The sequence below is a fragment of the Eleginops maclovinus genome, chromosome 11 (genome assembly GCF_036324505.1).
Source record: "Eleginops maclovinus isolate JMC-PN-2008 ecotype Puerto Natales chromosome 11, JC_Emac_rtc_rv5, whole genome shotgun sequence".
NCBI lineage: Eukaryota > Metazoa > Chordata > Actinopteri > Perciformes > Eleginopidae > Eleginops > Eleginops maclovinus.
This window is the reverse complement of record NC_086359.1, coordinates 7104856-7130699: the sequence shown is the minus strand read 5'-3', so window position 1 is coordinate 7130699 and position 25844 is coordinate 7104856. Positions and strand designations below refer to the sequence as shown.

The window sequence follows — 25844 nt, the reverse complement described above, 5'->3', positions numbered from 1 at the left end:
TAGATTACCAAGTTGTAACAAGACAAGTTACCGCCCTGGCAGTTCTTTTTTTGTTCTCTATTAAGTATTATCACCCTTCCCCATTTGTTGCGGCTCGAATTCCCAGTTCAATATTGGTAAGGTGATGACAGTTACTAAAAAAAGGTGCTGACATTGTGTTGCCTGTCTGTAGGCAAGCTTAGGCGATGGAGCTCCCATACAGTGGTTTAGCCTGACGAGGCATTTTTTCCTTATTTCGAGGCTCTGTCGGCCTACACTTGCTAGCTCACCTGTCCCTATTCATTCAGCTATGACTGTCCCCACTCTGTATTTATTCACTATACCATTATCCGTCTTATCTTCTTCTTCTCACCACCTGAAGTGTTCTTTAACTGAAATCTGTTCATGAGCCGTCCCCTTTCATTTGAGCCTCCACTTCATCATGTGTCTCTTCGCAGTCAAACCGTAACATGCTGTTAGTTTACAGGTATTCCTTGTTGTGGTGAATATTGTATGATTTATCTGAATTGTTGAATATAAGCTAAGACATATGAGAGCTCATTAAGACAAAATGGATACTATAATATTGTCTTAGCTTGTGCTGCCAACACTGAGTTGAAGACATTTTGACTTCTTTGGGAGACTTGAACACACAGAGTTCAGTGCAACCGTTCCTGCCTCTTTTCTTTAGCCCCACCATCCAGAGTTGGATTGATTGCAGAATTGACTTGAGCTTGCCTTAAGTACTGGAATTACACTAAAGTGCTGACTTTAGCTCGCTCACATGAGAATTTATGGCACCGACACTAACAGCCAGTGAGGCTAACTCGCTTAGCTTTGATAGCCTTTAGGTTTCCATCAGTTCATTTCTCAATCTGCTGCGACCAACAAAGCTGTAGTTTGAAGTAGTCACTTTTTTTTTTCTTCGCAGCAATAGGTTCAAAGTCAGCAAGATTTCCTTGAAGTAGAGGAGTTAGATGAAAAAGATTCTTCACTTCACATCACAGTTTGTAAAATAAATCCTAGATGAAATTAAACTTTGCAAATAACAAGAAATAAGATGTTTCACACCGTGCAGCTGATGACTGACCTTCAGGCTATATTTTGAAATGGGGATAAAACTGTTATTGTGGAGAAGGTTTTCGTTATTGTGGAAAAGACTGAATGAACATCCGGACAGAAATGCAGCGTTCGGAAGGATTATGATTCTATTGGATTATGTTTGAATGTGTTTAATGGATCAATTAATTATGCAATTACTTGACATTAATACACATTATATAATAAACATACCTCCAAACTGCACTGCGAACAATGAGACATGTAAATACAGCCTTTTGGTAAAAATGTAATATTTGGTTTCAGAACACTTGAAAGGTGGATTTTTTTCTAAGTAATCACTTCACTGTTATCAAAAACTGTAATTAATGCTGCTTTTGTTGAAGAAATGTGAGTTGTAGAGCACAGCAGAGCATAGTTCAGCAGCGTGTTTGCTTTAATAGGGTTATAGCACCCACACAAACACAGCAGTATCTTCAAGTGACAGTCTGTTTTAGCACTTACTGTACTAAGAATAGGTTTCCGGATCACTTTGGCACGGACTTGGTGACTTCAACATCCTTCGGCCCGATTGGTGTAAACAAGCTGGCCTCAGTTGACACAAGAACTAAGGCAAGCAGAATCCTATTGATTAGGATTCTTCTAAAATCCTAATTAATAGCCATAGCTAATGAATTAGCAAGCAAAAGGAAGGTTACAGTTTAAGTTAGCATTACCAGCTGGACCGGTTTTATAAACACAACGCAGAGAAAAGGAGTGTCCAGTCAAGTTCAAACCATGGTTGACTGAGGAGTGAAGGAACCATAAATGTGTTGCAACATATGATCACGTTTCAACTCATTTACTGATGATCATGATGGGATGAAAGGCCAGATGTAGTCATGAACACTTTGAATGTTTTTTTTTTAGCATTAATCAGAAATACCATATGACTTTTCCTATTAGTGATTCTCTCGTTAAGTTTAGCTTTTTGATTTGGGTTTCTCGTGACCTTAAAATGCTTTTTCAGCTGCAATTTGATAACGGCCCCGTGGAGAAGCAATACTGCTTTCTGTCTAAATGCATAATTAGCATTTTGCTCCAAGTTTGAATTGTATATGCTTTTGTTTAGGTGGAGCTTTATTTCAAATAATCTTCAATGTGGGGGTTTTGTATGCTTGTTTTCCAGTATTCATGTTCACACCACCATTTGTGCTCTATCTCATGGCTCCAGCTATCGACTCCCCCGCCCGCCTCAGGTTATCCATAGTTGATTCCAAATAACTGTCAACTTCCCAGGACAACACTACTACCCTATAGCTCAACCACATTGTTTCTCTCTTTTTATAAACATGACATCTAACTTGAGGGCACAATGTGTCACTTTGTTTTCATACTCACTGACAAATGCTCACTTTATAAAACGTACTTTCTCTGAATTGTTGGCATTCTTTGTTGCTGTTGACATTTCTCCTCTCTTTAAAAACTTTACTTTTCAATATCTAAAGTAGTCAAAGCAACTCACATGTTCAAACGGAGAGATGACTCTACTTTTCAACAGCTTTTTTAGTTATATTGAGTGTATATTTCTCCTTCCTTCTTTGTATTGAAATGTTGCACCTCAATTTCCCTCGGGATAAATAAAGCTTCTTGAATCTTGAATCTAACTATATACTATATATTTCGATAGCAGTGCTATTATAATCATGACACTGACTCAAACGGTTGCTGATTGATGAATGACAGTTGTGCATAATTACTTTAAACGGAAACGGCGGCTAGATCATCAGTGGATTGTATAATAGAGACACCATCAGCTAAATATTATTTATTGGAAGAGGACATTAAAGCAGATGCTAACGCCCCATAACAACATTAGTGTAGTTGCGTGTTCTCATACAGCGGTTTAAAAAATATTCCTTGTTTCTGGCGCATTGAACGATAAATGTACAGCTACTGAGTTCATTTACATTTGATAGATGCATACAGTCTTTTCAAACTTCCATATAAATAAAGGAATAAACAAATAACATTTCTTTACTTATTTATTGCTACCAACAGTGTCAGCACACAGAGAGGTTGCACAAGACAAGTCATCTGAATTATTAAAAACATTGTAACTCAGAGATTTTCCCTCTCCCTATTTTCCCTACTTTAATGCATAACTCATCTTCTGTATGATAGAGGATATCTGAAATATTCTGCAGTCAGAGACTCATGTTTGTTACTCGTCTAACCTAAACTCCCTCAATACTGAATAGGCTGTCACTATGTGCTTAACATTGGCTTAAGAAGAAGACACAGGGTCAGTCCACAAGCCCTTGCTCACACTCCCAATTTCTGATATATTTCCATATGTGGCAAATACACTGTACAAGAAAGAGAATAAGGCAATGTCCACATTATTGTGGATGTGTTTAGAAATGTTTCCCTGATCAACTGATGCACACCTACGCACAAACACATAACAGAGTGGTGTATTCAAACATGTGCTCCATCTCATTGCAGCCTTCTATTTATTGCTGTTGTCTTTTACTTGTGTTCATGTGCCAGCAGTGTCATCGCAAGCTATTAAAACACACTCGACCTGCATGTTTTTTCTGTTTGAAGTGTTGCTGCTGACAAAACCAATGCTAAGTATACAGTGGCCACATGTTTTCATTTATTGCTCACACTTTTTGACCAATAAGTGATGGAAGGTTACTCGGTGTAAGTGATTCCTGAGAGAGACTAGGGCAACAGAAAGTTACAAGAGCAGTGTCTTGGCAATATTTGTAAAAGGTTGGTAAATCCATCAGCATTTTGTCAAAAGCTTTCCGTCCTAAAGAACGTTACAAAGATCAAATTGCTGTGGTCAAAACATGTATGGTCTTAGTGTGGATGGAGAGTGAAACACAAATTCATCTCTAAGTCTAAGTGTAGACATTGTCTTATTGGCACTACCTGATCTAAGGCTGCAGAAATTGCTGGTAAAGGTAAATAAAGTCAGTCTCCGAAGAAGGGTTTTTTCACAGATATCAACAGCCAGTCAGAATCAGAGCAGTCACTGTTTGAATGATTGCCCATTTATTCATTTTCAAAAATGCAAACAGAATAATCTCTTTGATAATAATACAGTTAATGAGTAAAACTACTTTTGGATATTTAACGTATTAAAAGTAATAGTTATAGTAATAAGGGTCTATTTATATTCTTCAATGGCTGCAGGGACAGGGTACTCTCTGTCATCAGGGATGTAGTGAAGTAGGTACAGTCGGAGCGAAGCATCTGGATCGGTAATAACCAGATTTTCTCGCAGCTTCCAGCAGCAATACAAACATGCATGCATACACAGTATCAGCTACAAATTAAATTGCTCTTCACATCGAACCTGCTTTTGGCAGAGTGTTTGAAGGTGACATTCGGGAGTGAGCGGTAATTTAGAAAAGACTGTACATTTAGCCAAGAATTTAGCAGATTGTGCTCCCAGCTTTGCCCCCACAAGCTGCAGATTCACACTCATCCTGTGATATTTGTCCTTTGCTATGAGATAAAGTAGGAATAGATGAGCTGCCAAATTACCCATTTTCCTACACTTACCTCTGTAGCCGTAAGATCAAATGAATTAAAAAAAGAAAATGGTAGAAAAGTACTGAGAGTGAGGTTTGGAAAATGGTATCTGCTAATTAGTCACATAAACCCTTGGGCTTTTAAACTGTGTGAGCATTTGTATGCAAGCGTGCATCCATATGTGCCTAAGTTTGGGTTCTAGCTTCCACTTTAAAGTTTTAGACTGTAGACACATACAGTAGCATACAATGTGCCTCATGCAAGAAGCAATACATTGATATGTGAGGAACATAACAAAATGCATTGATATCAAGTCCTCACATTAATAATGTTTAATGTTTGGAGTAATTACAATGATTGGATTGTTTCATCTGTTGGCTTAAAAAAAATATTGGTCAAGTTATTCCAATTAATTCCTGGAAGTTGATAGTGTGTGTTCAGCTTTCATTTTACTAGACCAGTAATGATGCTTGGGAAAAACATATGTTGAATCTGTTTAAGTTGGTTTCACAGTAACTATTTTTTAGAAATAAGGACGTTTTTCTTATCCCAGATGTTTTCTTTGTGGCATCTCTCCATTTGGCATGTGTCGGAGAATTTGCACATCTGCCATAAGCTCTTTCAATGTGTTGAGACGGCTTTTCCTATGCTAATATTACAATTTAGGATCCATTGGTATTCATTATTCGTCACATCTAGGTAAGAACAGGTTTGAATGGCTAAAAACGTTTGTTGAGAAGAGAGAAAAAAGAAAGTATTAGAGAAATGTAAGAGAATGATGCTTAGGCCCAGTGTGCGTTCTTTTATGAAATGTTGACTGTTCTTCCTTTGAACTGTTTTAAATTAGACAATTACCCATTTTATAAAGTAAGGTTGTTGATCAAAAGCGCTGCCAAAATATAGTTTAGGTTGTCTCGCTGTCTTTAAAGAGAAAAGATCTGCTATATATTTTTACCTCTACCCGTGTTACAGCTTCTTTTTTGCAAGGAGCTGATAAATTCTCACTTTGGGCCTTTTATTTTCCCCTTCCTCCTTTTCTAAATGTCAGTGCCGCCAGATCACTGTGCCGTCGTTCCACCTCTGAACACTCAAACGGAATTGAGGGGAGCCAAGAGGAACCGGAACAATTTGGCCTGATAGCACACCCTCTGCTCAACATTGCTAAGCGACCACCGTGAACTCAATTTTGTGAGCCTTCCCTTACCTAGAGGCTAGAGCTAGTAAGTGAGTGAGAGTGTGCATGCGTGTGTGTTTTCATGTGTGTGCGCAAGGCCCTGTTCTCCACTGAATCATCCAAAAATCTGAGCGAGTGCTGGTCTGTTGGGTTTCAGCCACTTGGTTCTCGGTGTATGCCCATGTGTGTATAGTACTTGTGTGCATGTTTGCGTGCACATGGCATTTGTGTGGTTCTGCATGAGTGAGAGGTCTCTGGCCTGACTAGATACCTCAGCTGTGGACAGTCACACTCATATTTCAAATAAATGACAGATGATGAGCGTTTTACTGTGAAAGTGTGTGTGTATTTGTGTGTGTGTCAGAGCCTTTATGAGCATAACATTATAATATTCATACCTATATTTATCAAGTAGCTCTACATTCTTTGATTTGTATTACACAAATGCACGCTTAAATAAAACAGTAAATTACAAATGTAAGCAATGTCCTAAGAGGGCTTTATTAGCAATCCATAATGTGCGTCTTAGTATATTAAATTTGAGTGAGAAGTAAATTGTCTTCTCTCTTTTCACCAAAGATAAGGCACGAAGGAGTCTTAAGTATTAATTAATTAAATATAAAAATGATTAATATTCATAATCTTACAACGTAATGGATTTCCTCATTTGGATAATAAATGTTTTGGCTGTTTATGTTACAATCAAGGGCATGTGGTTTCCTTCTATTGAAACTACAGTATATACATATATAAATATATATCGAACCTCACATATCCTTCATATATAGTTGAGAATTCAGTATTTCTTTTCACAAGTAGACTATTTTTTGATCTGATCTTATCTTTTACTTCCACTGTTTTGGCATCACTGTCACTGCTTAGCTAAATATGGCAATCAAACTCGGAAATGTAACTTAAATGGACTGGCTGATACTTTATCTCTGACTGCCAGGGAACAGTTGGTGTATTCGGATCTGGCTACTTCCCTCTGGACCAGTGCTGGATCTGGCTGAATCGAGTGATGTATTGTGTCCAAGCACATAGACAGACATAAAGGCTGATGAAAAAAATAACACACAGAGAGACAGACACTGACAGAAACGGAAACAAGAAGACAGGCCAAACTGGAACCAGTGTTTTCTAATGGACACGTCAGACTTTGCCCTTTATTGCTGAATCTGTGTAAACAAACTGGACCTCTATCTCCCCATGTTAGAGGAATATGTTTGTATGTGTCATTGCGTGTAAAAAGTTGGCAATCAGCCTTCAAACTGCCTCTTTCACACCTCTCTGCCATCCTGTTTGAATATGCAAATGTTGGTGTAAAAAACAAGAGAAAAAGACTGGTGCTGGTACAGTTGTTGTCTCCGAAATAACTGTGGCTCACAAGCTGTGTTTAACCACCAGCAAGACATAATGTGACATTTCACAGGCAACCAAACATACAGGAAGGATTCTGACCTTTCGAGGTTCAAATGTACTAATCAAATTGATACCTGCATACACACTCACACACACAGTCGTGATGGCTTTCACACAGGTTTTACTTCTGTGTGATCTCCAAGTGGCATGGTCATTATTCTGATTCTACTAGAAAATGAGCATCAAATAACCTAATATGTTATATTATTTTATGTTCTCCATTAGTTTCGGGGGGTTTTCTTTGTAATGCAGAAACAAATATACCATGTTTTATTAGAAATAATAATTATGTGTGTATGAGAATGAAAATATATGAGAAAAAAATATAGGGGAATGTGGGGGAGAACAGTGTTGGGCAAATGAGACAATGAGTGTTTGTGACAGATTGTAATAATGGATGTGAGAGAGCATAGTGTGAAATACATTTGTTTTAATTAAAGAAACGTCATTTTGTAGGAAAAAGGCATTTTTTTAATTCTCAGGTTGCTGATTGGCTCCGGTCAAACTTCCAATAAAAACCTCAAATGGATGTGTGTTGATTTTGGTGTAGAAGCTGGAGTTGAAATTGCAGGTCACGTGACATGCTACTACAGCAGAAAAGGTGTTTCTATAAATCAATATATAAAATACCTCACACATGCTTCTTAAAACATTTCAATGGGTCCAAAAAATGAAAGCCCTAAAGAGTTTTCTCAAGGTCATATTTACATTGCCTTTCAGAAGATAAGAATAACTGTATGTGCATATGCGATTATCCATAAATCTGCATATATGAGAAAAATGTTCCCCTCATGCATCTACAGTAGTGTTTCTAATACATGCATGCGTTAGGTTTAGATTATGTTTAATTTTCTCTTTCACAAATAACTGTGTTTGACTTACTTCAATTTATTCACTCACACTGCCATTTTCTCTTGGTTTCAGTAATATACAGTACTATATTTTATAGGCATGACCATAGTGGTATGTTTTGGATATAGTAGTAGAGTATGAGGGTATATGGTTGTGTATTTATCAGGGTATTATAGTCTTTAATGCCGTACTGTATTAATGATTATGATTCTGTGAGCAACTTAAATGTATGGCCTTGTTTTGTTAATGGTCAGAAAGGAGCACACACTGAGTACCGTGGACAACATAAGGTTAAGTTTTCACAATTCCCGGTTAATGGGCTACAAAAAAACCCCCCATCACTTTGTTCTTTTAAAGACAGCTGCCAAGTCGAACACAGCCTTGGAGCTCCTAACAGTTAATGTTCTGTTCCTGAATATGCCCGGACATGAACTTGACCTTAGTTACCAAGCAACACAACCAACTCGTACTTTATTTTCTGTCTTAATGCCTGGCATCTACTATGAATCAAAGAGTGTCACTCACAATCACATTTTATTGTAGATAGATTTTTAAAAGACCAAAGTGTAATAATGAATGTTATCCAGAAGGCGCGTCTACAGGCTTTTAAACTCCTGAATGTAAGTGGAATGCTGCCATTCTCATTAACAAGAGGGCAGTCCCTGTCGTCTTTGTATTCAGAGTTTGGTCTAGGAACACTTTCCGAGTGAGTGGTACTGAAACAATTGGTGTGCCACTCTAATCTCAACACTGCTGCTGAGCTTTGGATCTGGCTGTATTTGGCGGACAGTCTCCCCTTGTGGTGTGGCAGCCTGCAATGGCTCTGGTCTCTGTGGCACTTCATGGTTGCCAAAATCTGAAGGAAAGGTCATTTATTCTGCTGACACAGTAGGAGAAAAACACCCAGGTGTCTGAAAAATAAGCCGCCTGTGTCACACTGAAGTTATACATCCATTCTGGATAGCAGCTACTGGGCTGTGAAGCCTTTTCAGTTACTGATGCGTTGTATTAGCTACATGCTATTTCCTCCTGCACAGTTTGTCACCTGTGTATATGAGCACAACCCATCAATATAATTTTGTCATATCTGTCTAAATTGCCAGCTTGGGCCTCTCTGACAGTATGTGTATTGATATTATTTTTCAAGCTGCACACATTTAGTTAAAATTGGATAAAAGCAATGTTACCACACATAATGTTATACTATATCCAGCAGTCTTTAAGTAGCTGTGATTTGATATTAGTTAGTCATTTTGTGCTTGTAAGCTGTTCCACATCATTGCTAGCTCATCAATCAGGCAATGCCTTTTGCTTAATAAATGGATGGCAGGAGAGTGCTACAGAAAAGAGAGCGCTCCAAACCCTCCAAAATCCTGGCAAGAACACCCCCACGCTTCCAGATGTCACACCACAAACTTCCAAACTGTATGTTATTAGCATATGTCATGAGTCCAAGAAAAGTGTGAAGGAAAAATCATGAGTAATTCTGAGAAACTGCTTTTTCTTACCAGTCAGTTGCAGTCATTATTGAAACTGAATTTGAGCATGTTTTATAAACAGACACACTGGACAATAATCAGCAGAGATAAATAACATCATTCTTTTTTTTTCTGTGGCAAATATGAAATACTAATGTGGTATTAACTATGCATGACAGGCCTTCATATCCCTTCTTTGATTTAAAACAAATCTTTTATCTTTTATTTCATTTTTATTTATTTGTCTTTTGTAAATTTGCCATTGTGAATCCCTTTGTACAGAATTGACAAAGTAGGTCATTCAATTGAACACACACAAACATTGATGAAAGAAAATTTCAATATAAAAGCTGAGGTGATTTATGTGCCCCGCCTTGTTTTATCCAAGCCAGAGTGCTCGGCCGGCCCTCAGCTTGGCAACGTGTGTCAGCCTACATTAGGTGGACGAGTGAACAATGGTCTCAGCCAGGAGCAGGTGGTGGTTACTTGAAACTCTGAGAGGAGGGTGTGCATTAGTGGCTGTGTGCATGTGTGTGCGTGTGTGTGACAGAATGACAGAGGCTGGTCTATCTGCCATCTGGAGCGCCGGGACAATCCCAGGTGAGGCGGAAACTTGAATGTGCTGTTTCTATCAGTTCACTGACTGGCCACTCTCCTGAATCCAAACACTTTTTAGTTTTAGTTTTTTCTGAGAGGATCCAGTGGTTCCTCTCTGTGCCTCTAGTGATTGCACACAACAATTTCGAGAGTGTGAAATGAGCCATTACAAGGTGTGCTTCAACCCCTGGTAAAGTGGGCTGACCCAAAATGAGATCAGCCAAGTCAAGTGAAGTTTATTTATAGAACATTGTCCGCAAACCGATTCTAGTCTTTAACGGAGAACAAGGGTCAACACAACACAGGTTTGTGTGTGTGTGATCGCAGGTGTGTGCGTGTGTCCGATTGAGAGAATGTTCGAAAAAAACTGATTTATTAATTTGTTTGACTCTTTTGCACTCTGTCCTTAAAAAAAGTGACTTGCTGTATATATTTTCAATCTGTTGTCTGATGAGGGACACCCTGCCAAGCAGCATTACTTCTGTGATTGAATTGATGTTGGCCTCTTAGCATACTGTAGGTAGGCAACTTTAAATAAGCAATGTTAATTTTATAAATAATGCATAGACTGCATTTTGTTAAGCCATCTGATAATCAAGCTAAAGATGCAATCTGTGACTCCGTGCCTTTGCCCCAGAAATGAGATGAAAGATTTGACTTACAGTATGTGATGGATGTCAAATACATTTAAATACATATAACACTTACAGATTTATAACCAAGTCAGCTTTTCAATCACACACTTTGCCACCATTTTGACAAACACCTTATTAATTCATAAAGCTTTTGATTGCAGAGTGTCTGATGTCCCTCCTGAGATTAGTCTAATGATGCCTGACATTTATATACGTACAGTAATTACATAGTTCAAAGCATTTTTCCTGGGCTCTTCTACTGTATGTTATCCGATTATATTCTCATACATGCTCATTAAAGTCTTCTTCTTCTTATGTTCATGTAACATCACAAAGCAGTTTGTAGCCCCCTTCTCTCTGATCTCCCAACCGGAAAGCCTCAAACTAGCCTACTTAACAGGAGCAAATGATTTCTATGATCGAGTGATTTTGTGATAAACAATCCTTTCTTGTGTTTGTTGCTACAAAAACTATTACTGGAAAGTTGTCACAAACATTTTCATATACTGTATGTTAATTTCCATATTCTGTTCTTTCCTTACTTTTGCACTATGAAACCTGCTCTTTTCTATATATTTCTGTCTTAACAGCTTATTTCAAAGGGCTGTAGACCACTTCCACCCCCATGTCCCCTACACCTATACACTGCCATGTGCCATCACAACCCACCTCACCTCTCCACCCCTCTGATTGTCCTCCGCAAAACAATCTTCAAAGCTCAGGCAGTTGTCAACCTTAATACTTCACAGCCCTCTAACCTGGACCATCACTATCAACAGAGCAGCAAGCAATGAAATGTATGAGTTATCCAGTTCATGTGGAAGGACAGCTTACACACCCAGAAGCACGTTTGCATGCTCTTTCTCTGTTTTGAATTCTGAGCCCATTCTACTTGTACACTGCAAAAAAAGTTACCCTTTTGTCTCTCAGGTTGTATCCCGTTGTGGCTGACAATAATAAATAAATCCTGAGACATTTGAGATCCTGGAAGTAATGCTTTTCATAAATATAGTTACCAAACCTAGTTCAAAAAGCGTATGTGCTTTCCAAATTGGGCTCTGGCTAACAGCAGGATGTTATAACCTTCTACGAATTGCTCATTTATTGCTGCAGAGTTGTTATTTATAAAAACTGTAATACCTTCAGATGGCTATCCTTTTCGGGAGAGGTATTTTTACAACCTTTTTTCTGCTGCCCCACTCTTGATATGTTTTATTATCATTCATATGCAGGTGTCTGTATACATGCGTAAGTGCTTTTCTAAAGGGATGCATTTTTTTGTTTATGTTTTATTAATGGAACACAATTTGCTGCTGAGGAGAAACTAAGTTATGAGTTATGATTAAACAAAGCTCTATTATATTCAAAGGGAAATTGCTATGCAGTGCAAAGTATGAAAAGGTGCAGATATTTAACGTGATCAATACTTAATCCAATGTCTTCCAAAACAGTTCACTATTTGAATTTTCAAAATATTTCCAGGCCTTTTTTATATGTATACAAACTATTCGGCATTTTTTGTTGAGGCTTTTCCTAATATTGTAACACTCAGTATGTCTAAAAACAGCTTGAAATAGACTTTTCTTACAGTGTGTATCTCACGCTAACCCCCCCCTCCTGACTCCGCCCTCTACTTCGATTTACTTTGGGTCATTGTGATTGGTTCACGTTTCATGTCCGTCAAAGCTGTGTGGGCGGGACTCAAACAATCCACTCGTGCTCCCTTGCACTGAGGATTGTGCGCCACAGCAGACAGTAGTACAGCAGCGGCATCATCTACTCTGTGACCGGAGGATAACTACTGCTGTTCACTCTCCCGTAAACCTAGCCTGTAGCTAACCACTGGTGCATCCTTGAAATTGTTATTTTTTAGGAGTGAGCACATTTCTGTTTTCAAAAGTAACACAGTTTTCCGGTCTTGAATTCGGTTGTGTCAACCCCCTTTTCCCTGAGACTCACAAAAGACGCACTCCCAAGTCCACCTGGATAGCTGACAGAGCAGTCCGGTCTGGTTCGAGGTCCAGTGGGGAGAGACGGAGAGGAGAAGTTAGCCCGGAAGGCAAGAAGAAGAAACAGAGAAGCCAGGATGAATCTCAAGAGTCATATGATTTTCACCCTCTACACTATTTATGGGATTCTTCTGAAAGGTGAGTCTGGGACAAGTGGTGCTTGCTTGCGCGTCTGTGTGTGTGTGTGTGTGTGTGTGTGTGTGTGTGTGTGTGTGTGTGTGTGTGTGTGTGTGTGTGTGTGTGTGTGTGTGTGTGTGTGTGTGTGTGTGTGTACTCGTGCACGTTACAGGCCAACATCAGGGCAGGATGGAGGGACAACAGAACGCGCGGTCACAGTAACACGCGGGTCCTGGCAGAAACATGCGGACCCCCATCTCTCCCTCACCGGGTTTCTCATTCTCCAGCATGTGTGTCTGTGCGTGCGCGGGTGTGTACGTGCATGAGTGATGTGATACAGCTCGAGGAGATCGAGCGAGCTTGTCCTGTAACATTCTGGATCTCTTGGTTGGTAATGTTCCGGAATGAGCAGGATACTATTTTCATAATTGTGTGCGCAGGGCACGACCTGAGTGTGAAGCCAAACGGAGTGGTGCAACTCCTGAGTCTGCAATGTGCCTGGGTGGAAATGAAAGGGGTAAAAAACGAGCCCGCTAGGAAGACACACCTTTACATGAAGTAACCAACCCCGCGGTTGTTTTTGACGTGCATCACTTGGATGAGTCACGGAGACACTGGCAGCCTTTTACTCACCGAACTGTTTGATGCTGATAACTGCAGCTTTATATGCACACACAGCATTTTGACTCTAATCTCTTTTGTTTTCTTTTATGATTGTGCCCTCTTTTCCCTCTGTGCAGGCGTGGTGTCTGTGGACATAGTGTGCACAGTCATGATTGTGTTGTGTGCCTGCATACAGGTTTTTAGGGGAGGCTATTGTCACTAAACAGGTGTACAGGCATGATTCAGATGACAGGCTTTTCCATTACTTTCTGACAAGTAGATTTTCCTGTGTGATGGCTGAAATAAAGGTCAAGCTTCTCACAGATTAAGCCTCATGTAGCCATCATGCACAACATTGTACCGGTGATTACTGTGCTTACAGTATCCATTAGCAAGGAAATCAATTTGGTAATGGCTGATCCCAACTCAGTGTCAATAGCATTCTGATCTCCAAACTATTTGTGATAATATCATGATAAACAGTGTTGTTTACAGAAGATAGGTCTGTTAACATGAGATTAAGGTGACATTGAGGGTCAAGGTCATACAGTATGGTTGTCGGTTCATAAAATGGTTCAGTGTGTTTATCAGCATAGATATTAAAGTGGAACTAGAATACATACATTGCCGTGAAATATCATAAAATGGCAAATACAATTTATTTTCTAAACCAGCCCTGTATACAATATTATATGCGTATATTTCTATTCTCCGCCTGTCTTAAACAGATAAAGTAACAACAGAGTAGAGGATGTGGGCCAAATCGGCATGGAAAGAAAATGATAGTGCTGCAATGTTTTGATTGTTATGATTGGTGAATACAGGAATAATGCACTGTATCATTTTTTAATTTAACCATCATTACAAAACTCTGTTTTATATCAGGCTTTTTTTGTTGATGCAATGCGGAGGCTATGCACAGTACAACCAAGTGGCATTTTCTGGGATATTCTCTTCACTTCACTTTAAACCCAAAACTGTGTTGAGTACTGGATTGCATTCATGTGTTGAGGCATCCAAGGAAAACAATGTCTTTGTAAGAAGTTAAAGAGGGAACACTTCTCATTGAGTTGCTGGACTGTGTACAACAGTGGCAGGAGGGTGATGGATTCACTCCGAAAAAAACTGTCTGTCTAACAGCAGGGCCACTTATGCTGCGCCAAGCTCCAGTTTTGTGATATAAAGTCCACTTTATCCCACTCAAATTACATCAAGATGTATTAAAGGCATTTGATAACAGATGTATTAACATGAAAGCTTTCACATGAGTAAATCCCAAATGAGAGATCACTTGATTCCCTTGATCATTTGTTGTTGTCTCTTTGAAGTGCGTGTGTGTGAGTGTGTGTGCATATGAGAGTGAGGGAGAGCAGTCCTTAATAACCAGCCATGATTAAGGCCACTCTTGACTTAATGAATTGATATGTAATGAGGTATCTTAGGGTATCTGGTATATCTGACAGCTCGCACTGCAGCAATTATTGACGTTTCAGGGCTCCTCTTTCCCCCTTTATTCTCCTAAGGGTGGCACACTCATTACGGGAGTGTGTCTGTGTGTTCTTGTGTGTGCCTAGTTCCTTGCAAATGTGAGCCACGTTTCTATAGTTCATGTCTGGAAAAGCCTACGCAACCACAAACAGCATGCTGTTAATATTTGAGCACTCTTCGGCTATATTTCACGTGCGGCTCCCCATCACACACCTCACATGACTCTCTTTCTCTCTCCCAGCCTAACTCTGAAGAGGATAATGTTAGGCTGTTTGATTTGAAAAGTCATCTTGCAGTGCAAGACCTATTATTGTATAGGTTCCACACAGCAGGCAGGTCAGCCTCCCTCTGAATGAAGTCTATCTAGCCGCAGCCGTATCCCTGCACTCTGTAAATGACAGCTGTTTCTGGCCCGGTGCCACCTGGCATCAAGACATCCAGACACACTGAATCTCTGTCACAGAGTAGACCTGCGTCATATACTGTGAACGTGAAGTGTTGTGATGGAGGTTTTTGTTTACCAACAGCCCGAGTTGTTAACATATTATCCAGTGTGTCTCATGTGCCCATGCCGGATTCAGAGAAAACAGCCTGTTATGCAAATAGACCTCTTACGTAAGAGCCTGGGGCTGCGCGGCAGGCGAGGGGAGATGGAGGCAGGAGAGCAGCAGAGAAAGAGGGAGATATTCTAGAATAGAGGACTTGATGTTAGAGTGACGTGGGAGGAGAGGTGTGGAGGAGGAATGTGCAATCTCCTCGGCTAAAGTGTGCAATATGTGTGCTCTGGTTGTTGTTTGCTGTTAGGATGGCTGTTTATCGCTCTGCCTGCCTGGTAGTCCATCTGTTTTGAACTCTGATCTTGCTAGCCTAAATACAAACCCCCGCTGAGGGATGTGTTTATCCCCGCAGTGAGTCTAAGCTGCTGCGGGCTGACCCTCCATCCCTCTGTACTTCCGACCATTCCTGCCTCGTTTCATTCTCCCATCCTGGTGTGGAGCTTTGTACCACAGCAGCGTGGGAAAGCTTCCGATAACAAGCGGCCTTGTGTGTGTGTGTGTGTGTGTGTGTGTGTGTGTGTGTGTGTGTGTGTGTGTGTGTGTGTGTGTGTGTGTGTGTGTGTGTGTGTGTGTGTGTGTGTGTGTGTGTGTGTGTGTGTGTGTGTGTGTGTGTGTGTGTGTGTGTGTGTGTGTGTGTGTGTGTGTGTGTGTGTGTGTGTGTGTGTTTGCAGAGCCACTGATTACATAGGAGAAACAAGGTGCTCTCTTTTCTTGCTCACTTGCACTCACCCTCCCACTTCTGTGTGTCTCACTTTCATGGACACACTTTGACGGACATGTGAGGTGCCTGTACCTTATACCGATGCCATACACCTTCAATGCTGAGAATCCTCAGTAGAGCAGAACTGGGCATCACACAGACACACATACACACACGGAGCCCCACTGTGGATTCATTCCTGCGCTGCCAAGGGATTTCCCATGATCAAAGCCAGTCTTTTGTTAGTCCAGGTGTTAAAAAAGTTAAAACAGAAAGGAGGAGGAGGCTGGAGGGTAACGTGGTGGGATTCAGAGCTTACAAACTCTTCATGGCAGAGCAGAAATGTGCTGCACCAGAAACATTTCCAGGGAACCTGCCACCTGTTCCAATTCTTTCTCATAATCAGTAAACATTAGGGGCAGGTTTTGCTTGGTAATGTACAGCTATGACAAGTTGAATACAGACCCTCTCAATGTGTGTTTAGACATAGGGATAAGATGAGAAAGGAAGAGGCAGGAGGCCAATCATTGTTAAGCTTAATACACGTGTAGTCCCAGATGGTAGATATTCACAAGTGGCAAAAACAGAGCCCAGCAAGACACTATGGAGGAGCGAGAAGTTTTAAGCTTTATGTAAATGTTCTCTTATGTGCACAGCTCAGCTCATAAACCAGCCTGTGGAAATATCCTAAGCTTTAATGAGCCTGCTAAATATGATGCTCACAGATGCAGCATGACTGACAGTTCCGGCGTCATTGTTTTACTTCAGTCATACTACATATGGAAAGGTGAGAAAAACAACAAATCAACAGAAATAACATTACTAAATGTGCCCATTGCTAAACATCTCCCAAAGTTGCAGATTCAGTGTATGGCAAGATTCAGCCTCCTTTGATGTTTGAACACACTGATATGAAGACTCTAGTCTTGTCTCTTATCTGCAGAGGATATGGCCTTACAGCATGTCTAGATTTCATATATAGTGTCCAGGTCCCCAGCTCTTAACATTGTGTGAGCACACACACAGTCACTGTGTTTACTGCAGTATAGGGCTTTACTGATCCTGGCATGAATCTGCTGAAAATGGAATACATCCTCTAAGGAGTAAATGGCTGTGAGATGGCAATGCCGCACCATCATGGATGACTGCGTTACTTGCTTCACAGTTAAAGCATGCGAAACCAAAAATATCTATAATTATGTTGTCAGGCTTACATTCAAGAACATGTCCCATTTATAAGATGCTAATTCTAATAAATAGTCTATTATTTGAGTCTAAGTGATAGGTATTATCTAATAGAATCCTATGTTGGTGGTGCTGTGAGCTAATAGCTTCCTGGTTACCAATACAGAACATGTCAAACACATTTCTAATCCGCAAATTAACATTTTTTGTAGTCACTCAATGCAGAGTTAATTTAGATTTTTATTTTGGCATCAAGGCTGCGTTTCATGTTTCTTAGGCAGGGTGGAATTTAAAGCCAGCCCAAAAGCGAGAGAAGGGAGAGATGAAATACAGCCTCCCATGGAGAATGGGGAGAATCTGAGCCCACAGGTGGATTTGGCTGCAATAGCAGTGGCAGCAGACAGTGAGTTTGCACCCAGAATAGACATCCCTGTAGGTGAAATAAGTGTGCAAGCTCAGCTAACAAATCAGCTGATTTGGCTGTTCTTCAAAGGAAATCTAGCTATTTTTGTATACATGTCAGAATATGTAATAGTTTGCATTTATCGATGTGAGATATCTGTGATGATGAAATAAAACCACCTTACATGTAGAAAAGGATGTTTTGGGTTGCATAAGGTGATTTTTTTATACAAAGCTTACTCTGCACTATGATGACTCATTATAATAGAAAAGAATCTAAGCGAGTTTTAGGATTCGTCAATGTTTCTGCTATGTTTTGATTGACAAGTAAACTTTTCATACGTGTGGCTTCTTTTGTTTGACTCATAAGATGTAATCTACCTAATAAAACTACGCACATGCACACGCATTGGAAAAGAAAGACTGCGGGAATGCGCGCATGCATACGTGATGTCTGTATTGGCTTTGAATTTCCAAAGGATTAGCTAGCGGCTAATCTGAAACTCCAGTCTTTGACAAGCCATGTGTCACTAATCTCAAACACTCAGGAATAAAAAGACACAAACACAATCAACCTTTAGGATTAAAACTCAGAGGATGTTTGTAATCTTTCACTCAAACCAAGAGAGGGTAAAAGAAGGTTCAAGATGTATAAAAAGAGAAGTATGCACATCATTTTCTACACCTTTACACATACTTGAAATATGCAAACAAATCCAGTGGGTTGATTTAACATGCGCTTTCAGTTCTACCTGATTTGCTTCACAGGTTTTTGCATCGTCCTCTTAACAACTCTTAGCCTAGAAAATGTTCTTTAATGTTGTGTGCTCTTTTATATGACAGTTTCTTTTTATACAATTCCCACAGGGCCAGAGTCTGGAGTCTTGGTATTACATGTTACAGTAATCCTTTTCTTGAACAGAGATACAGATATGGACAGTCTCTGCCAAGTCCCTCAGCTCTTTGCCACAACTCTGATATTGTTGGGGACTGTGTGTCTGTCTTTGAAATGAATTCACCCAAAGCAAAGTCAGCCCATACTGTGTACACTTACATCCTTACACACCAAGCCATGTGTGTACATCAAAAACACACGCTTCACAAATACACATGCACGCTTGTGCACACAAAAAGCCAGCAGTCTACAGACACAGCAGAGCGTAAACACCTTTTTTTTTTTTTCAAGGAATGCATTTTGCTGCAGTAAACACAGGATGAATCTTTAAAAAAGTGCCATTTTTATTGCCACAATTTTTATGACCCGGACTCAGAGATTGCTTCCTCTATTGACACGCACAGACACTCATCCAAAGTAGACAGGAGGGCTACATTAACAGACAATTTGTTTAAAAAGTTTGAGGTATTGCATAGCAAAATCATAATGGGAAAGGTACAACCACTATCTCCAAGCCCTATGATTTGGGTTGGGATAGAAACAAATCTTCTCAAATTGCAAAAAATAATAACATCCTTTTTTATAATAAAGGGAAAGCGTAGTCAGTTCATTACAGGAAATGGACCTACATGCACTAACAATCCCATTGGTGCTCCCCCAGTCCCTATAACACTTTTACAAATCACAGTTGACATTACTTTAAGTGATCTCTAAAATGAGTTGCAATACTCTTTGATAACACTGCTCAGTCTCCTGATTGCTAATAAAATGGATGGTCATGTTGTTCATTAAGGTTGTGCAAAGCATTGATTGAGTGCTTGATTGCTAAACATGTTCTTTACATTAACTGTATGTTATTATGTCATAGTACTAATTGAATAGCAGGATTTACTGTATCTACAAATACATGTCTGTGCACTTGTTTTAGCATCGTGCTCTCAAAGGAAGCCTCGAAGTAGCTAAAGCTAATTGAAATATAATTCCCCAAAGACAAATGTTCATGTTAATTGACTTTCTCTGTGTGCCTGTGTTTGTGTGCACTTGAGTGTGTATATGTGTACGTTTTTGTATTCATAATATCGCCAGAAGTCACTTTCTAGTCCCTTGTCTAATCATCAGCTTGAGGGTCCCCCCACATCTTAATTCAGTGTTTGAAAGCTATTAGACATTTGTTTGCTTGAGCACCATTTCTAAACACATCCAATTTAGTGAAATTAAGCAATTAGAATCCACTGATGTTTTTCTTAAACTCCATTTAAACCGTTTCTTCCATTACGGTTGGTGCACTCTGTAGCATCGAAGCGTATTCTGCCTTTTTTGTTTCACCTCTCATATATCAGGCATGTGTAAATGTGACGAACAATAGGGCTGGGAACAAATGGAGGATTTCTGCACAGGTTTCTGTACGTTTCTGTGTGAAAGTAGAGAGAACAAGTATTGTGTTTAAAGCCTATAATTAAAATTAAAGGTGTGAAATCTCATCCACTTGAAAAGGATCAGACCCATTCAGCTGAAATTCAAAAAGATTTTTACCAGAAACATTATTACATGTTCATACCATGCGCAAAAAGCTTTGACCTGACTTCAGAGTTTCTGAGTAGGCTTTCAGAAGAGGGTTATTTATTGGGATATGATATATTTGCTTTTTGATCTGGATACATATAAGTGGCCTTATTTCTCCAACTATCTCCATTCCTCTCTGTGCCTTCTGCCAAACTGCATGATGACTTCCATTCAGTTGTCCTTAGCGTTGTCTATATTTCTATATAATGGATGCCTTTTCTTAGGAGAATTTGGGAATCCATCTGCTTTCTACGTAGGGATTGCTCCAGGGCTGTTGTAGTGAGGAGGGAAGATGGAGTCAAGTGAGACAATTTATAACAGTTAAAAAACAAATGAACTGAGACCCTTGGCTTGGGTGAACGAGCGGCAGCATACATAATGCGCCTTAGGGATTTCTTCTCCACACACATTGCGCTGTGTGTATGTATGTGTATAAGTCCAAGCTAGCAAACACATAGCAGGCAGAAACACACAGCACCCTCCACCATCTGTCTCTGTTTGCCACATTGCAAATCCATTATATGCAACACAACATTATTCCCTCTAACCTAAGTGGCACCCCCCCCCGAGCTTACTTCCACTATCCCACTCAGTGGAACGGTGACAATTTGCCACTGCGCACACATCTTTGTTAAATATGTGGTGGCATGTTTCCAGCTGGATTTTAATACATATTTTCATGCTCCATTTGCATTTTTTGTAAGTTGTTGTTTAGCATTGATGCTTTGAGATTTTACAAGCCTGTTAGCTTGTTCCTCCTGCTTCATGTGGGAATTTGTGTGATATTTTCAGCTCGTTCCTGTTGAACTATCACTGGACTTTAATAATCCTGCCACCTCCGGAATTATTAATTTTTAACATTTTGGCAGACTGATTTAACACATGCACACACACACACACACACACACACACACACACACACACACGGCATGAATCCGGCTAAGGTTTGGCTCAGTAGTTTTATAGCTAACTCATCTCCACTGCTAATCAAAAAGCCTCCCCAGCTCTGAACCTCCCGCTGAGGAAACAAAAAAGTTATTATGTTTTTAAATGGTCTCCAATTACGGGTAATTTCACCGCCTATCTTAAAGCTATTTGCTTTTCTCTCACTTTGCTCCGGATGGGTAGAGCTAGCATTCTGCTTTGCAAAATCAACGACAAGACAAGTTAGACACACAGCAGATGCATTCTTGTGGAAAACAGAATGGTCTGCCTTTCTTTGCACTCACTCTCTGTCTTTCCTCATCGTCTTATCATTAGAAATGGGAACACAGTTAGCTCGATTCCTCCTTTATCTTCCTCATTAGTGTTTGTCTCACAGTGCACTCAATTACTCAGTCCATCACTCTCCTTTACCCACAAGTCAAACGCTTCCTCTGGCTGAAGTGAGTCAAATCCTCATGTAGTTAGATTCCAGTACAGCTCATTAGGGAGTATTGAGTGATGCCAAAATATTGCTTAACATAAACATGTTGAATCCCTGTTGTGTGCACTGCGTGTGTGCTTTCAAACTATTTTTGTATGGCTTTGTCAGTTGATGCTCACATACGTTTTTTACACTGCCAGTCAGATTCTTACTTTTCAGTTTTGAATGCTAATCTGTAGTCCACCTGGAAAGTGCCTTTAGACCCGGATTAGTTTTGATAGATGGGATTGTAACCGTGGCTGTAGGTTTCAGGAGCTTTTACTTTATTTTGATTGTTTGACATTTCACTAATGGCAGCTTTATTCAGTTGCATCTTTTTCAAACCTTTGTTCTTCTCCTGGTAGCATTTCTGTAGCAGTGTATATCATCATATAAATACAAATACAAATAAAATGGTAAAACAGAAAATGAACTACAATTTCAACAATGTCATGAATCATGGGTAAAATACTTGTTTGCATTGCTTTTTACCCCATTCACACATCTGTATAAGGTATCTTTTTCTTTTTGGGATTATTTTATTTATTTAAATTTAGTTGATTAACGAGACATTGATATTTTGAAACTGTGACACTGTATACGATTCTCTTTCTTCCTTGCTCTCTTATCTTCCTTCCAAATCCATTGCTATGGCTTGCTTCCTAGACTAGTTTGCCAACATGCTAATGCTGCTCTATGTGTATCTAGTTCAAATGGCCCAGCTAATGCTAATCTCTGCTAATCCTCTGAAAAGCACCCTTAGAGCAATATTATCATGCTACTCTGAAGTTAAAATGGATAGTGGAGGAGAGGGAACAGCCAAATGGTGAATGGAGATATCAGCATAGCAAATATTAAATCATAACAGCTGACACGCACAAATCCTCACACCAGTGGTCACCTTCCAACGTCCGCTTATCCACACACACACGCACGCACGCACACGCACACAACGGTGCACACAGAGCTGCAGACACAGGCTATTACTGAAGAGATAGGCCCAAAAATATCCTGGTTGGCAGTCATAATGAGACAGCGTTACCACAGTTGCACTGAGCTGGTAAATGAAAGACTACTCTATAGGACTATGCGCTGATCCTAAGCCCTTGTCGTAATGCACTTGTCACCCTAATCCTGACCTTATTAAAAGTGAGCCAGAAAGAAGCCGGATTTTAGACTGTAGTAGTTCCTCAATACAGCTGGTCATTTCCCAGGCGGTTTGAGAGGAGGTGACCTTCGCCTGACATAATTCTGGAGCCACCTTTCACCCCGTTAGGCATTATGGTCCCAGAGATTAGATTACTTCAAGTTTTTCGGGTTCTGGTGAATCCGATAGCATTTATTGTGAAGAAATATAATTGATTTCTAAGGAAAGTGCAGTGTGTAAACAATGCAGTGCAATGTGATACCCTGCAATACAGAGAGTAGCGCTACATATCATATTGCACATGGCAGCAGGAAATAATTGACCGTAATAAGAAAGCTTCTGTCAGCGGTAGACTTACACCGTTTAAACTACATGGGAAATATATAGTGATGACCATGTATTTTTTATCTGTAATCTTCAATAGAAAGCTATATCTTTCATATCTTTCCATGACATTACAGTCTACGCTAGCCTTGCTTCTCTGCATAATGCTGCTCTACTTGAATAAAATGTATAAGTAAAGATAAGAAATAGATGAAATACAGTCTTACCCTTCTCTGTCATAGACGCATGGTTCTGTCATGCCGTTGGAGTGGTGGAATATGTTGGTTCCAGCACTTTGGTTTCATTATGTCTACAAAGAGACATGGCTGCATATATAGTGCTGTCCCTCCCATAGGCAGAAAAGGTGACACGTAAATCAGTAACCCTTTCACACTTTGAATTTAGCAAAAGCACTGACATTCTGACGCATTGTGCACAGGTCGGTGCCATTTGAAGTATAATTAAACTAAGAATAAATCAAGAAATATTATCCACTACTGCTGGATGTTCTTTTGAAGCAACTAGGTAGACATTAATTTGCTAATTTGTATCAAATCCGGCCTTTTAAAGTATGACGTTATACCAAACGAAATACTGCTTGCTGTGCTTTTATCCTTTTCCTGCGTGATTAGAAAAAAAATAATAGCATAATCCCCAAAGTCTCAGCAGCGCTCCTGATATCCATTGGTACTTGTCATTCAAAGGAGAACACCTTTGATGGAAGAGATAACAGGAAAGTGAAGCAGTAAATCCACCAGGGGAAGGTGATGAGTTCTTTTGAGATGTTATGGGAGTGTATGTTACGCTGGGATCCTGAGTGACACGTAACTGGCCACTGCTGTGCCAATGCTCTCTTTTAAAGCCACTGTGATAAGATGAGATGAGACAGGGATGGGGGTAACGGCAAAACATTTGGTGCGTGTGTCATAAATGGGTTGAGGGTTAGAGGGATGTTGGGGCTAACAGAATGGATGGGGTAGCACAGATGAAATTCCTATCACATCTGCTGCTCCACCCTGTACAGACAGGAATATGGAGCAGAGACAGATTAACCCAGAGAAGCTGAAAAAAATACAATAAATAACAGAGCCAAAAAAAAAACAGAAGCAATGCATCAGCTTCAGTCTTGTGCTATCTTATGCACAGGGTTGAGCCATTTATTATGTATGCAGGCACAATCATAGAGATAAACAGTAACAATGAAGAGGTACGTTTTATCAGGTCCATTTCATTTTGCTCTTTGAGCATCTCAATGAATGCAATAAAAATAGTTGGTTCCTGTGTTTTTTTTCCCTTTCACTTTATGTCTCTGCTCCCACATCCCACTCTCTCCTTCCTATCTGGATGTTTCTTTTTTCTTTTACCCTAGACACCTCACTCACCAGCGTCACCCGGGGCTTTCATCTTGGCAGGGTGCTTCCTTTATGAGAATACTCCAATTGGCAGACAAGCGCCCTTGTCAGACACCATTCATTGCACTTGCATAGATATGAAAAGTGTTTTAACAAGCACCACTGAGTTTTGCGGTGCAGCAGAAACTGCATACCAATGACAATGCAGATCCTGTGACCAAATTAAAGAGGCAGTGAAGTTTGGGGACAGTTATGTCGATGTCCTTGTCAAACATACAAAAAGTTCCACTGCAAAGGTAGTGATTAAGTAAAGCTTGGTTTATTTCGCTGTTACGGTAAGGAGTTTGGTGTTTGAAAAATGCAGTAGTGAAGGTAACCGAATGGATACTCAAGCATATTTTATGCATTTCATTCTTTTGCATTCAATTTGGTTAAATTTATCTTCATTTAATCTTGGCTGTCACGACAATAACTTCCAATTGCTATTCAGATGCTAAGTCACATACTGTGTAATTAGGTATGTTAATAGCTACTGTATATTCTGAGCGTGAGAGCGAGGCACACTATCCATTTATCTGTCAGATGAACAGCTTTTAGATGCAACATCTGGACCGAAACAAGCAGTGGGAGTTGATCACACTTCCATAGATATATATTGAGAGTATGCTCTGAGGCAACTTCAGGAAGGTTTATTAGTATAGATACATGGCTACTGAAGGAAGTGTTAAATATATTTGCCTGGCTGTAAGAAAACTTAATCAGGATAAATGCACTAAAATCCAGTTAAAGGGATCGTCTTAAAAACAGTTTAGCAATCTTTTGGTGTTGTGGCAAATAAAAATGGATGAATTGAACAAACCGTCTCTTTGTGAGTTATGCAAATCTAACAGACCTGAAGGTGATGGTGGTGAATTACATCTCCATGCTTGCACACAGTCAAATTGACTTCCTCCCCCCCAGCCCCGCCCCGCTTCTGAGAAATCGGAAAGACCATGTGAGGCTCCAGACGTCACTTCTAAATTGTATCTAATTATATGTTGAGCAAACAGTCCTTTCCCATGTGTATCATGGTGCATAATGACCAGTACTCCCCTTTATCCCATCAAATAATCCCTGTACGCCTTAATAACAACTTGAATTGATCTTTACTGGCTGACTAGCCCTTATTTCTATTCTTCCCCTACTATGAAGCAGTCATGTTCACAGCAAGTTTTCAAAATGTCAAATACTGTATGCATGAGTATGACAAGCATCACACTAGATGGGTGTAAAGATCTGCCATGTCATCATGTTGCTCTAGATCTATTTTGGCTTTTAGCACTGGTCAAAATATATACGTGGAATTTGTAAAGCTCTATCCCTAAAGTGGCTTG

The 25844-nt window shown here is 39.9% G+C and overlaps 1 protein-coding gene and 1 long non-coding RNA gene across 5 annotated transcripts in view; both read left to right on the top strand.

Moving 5' to 3' along the window:
* The window catches only part of LOC134872287 (uncharacterized), a 97797-nt gene extending 90176 nt beyond the window's left edge, over nucleotides 1–7621 (top strand). The window contains exons 4-5 of one of the 2 annotated variants that reach the window (XR_010166787.1): nucleotides 5615–5786; nucleotides 6693–7621. This is a non-coding gene — a long non-coding RNA (uncharacterized LOC134872287). The remainder of the gene's footprint in view (nucleotides 1–5614; nucleotides 5787–6692) is intronic. The other variant, XR_010166788.1, reaches the window with a different exon arrangement.
* A 4853-nt stretch (nucleotides 7622–12474) lies between these two features.
* Nucleotides 12475–25844, top strand: part of cadm2a (cell adhesion molecule 2a) — a 180350-nt gene continuing 166980 nt past the window's right edge. For all 3 annotated transcript variants that reach the window (XM_063895524.1, XM_063895525.1, XM_063895522.1), the window contains exon 1: nucleotides 12475–12871. In XM_063895524.1, coding sequence (XP_063751594.1) covers nucleotides 12811–12871 — 61 coding nt within the window. In that variant the 5' untranslated portion in view covers nucleotides 12475–12810. The remainder of the gene's footprint in view (nucleotides 12872–25844) is intronic.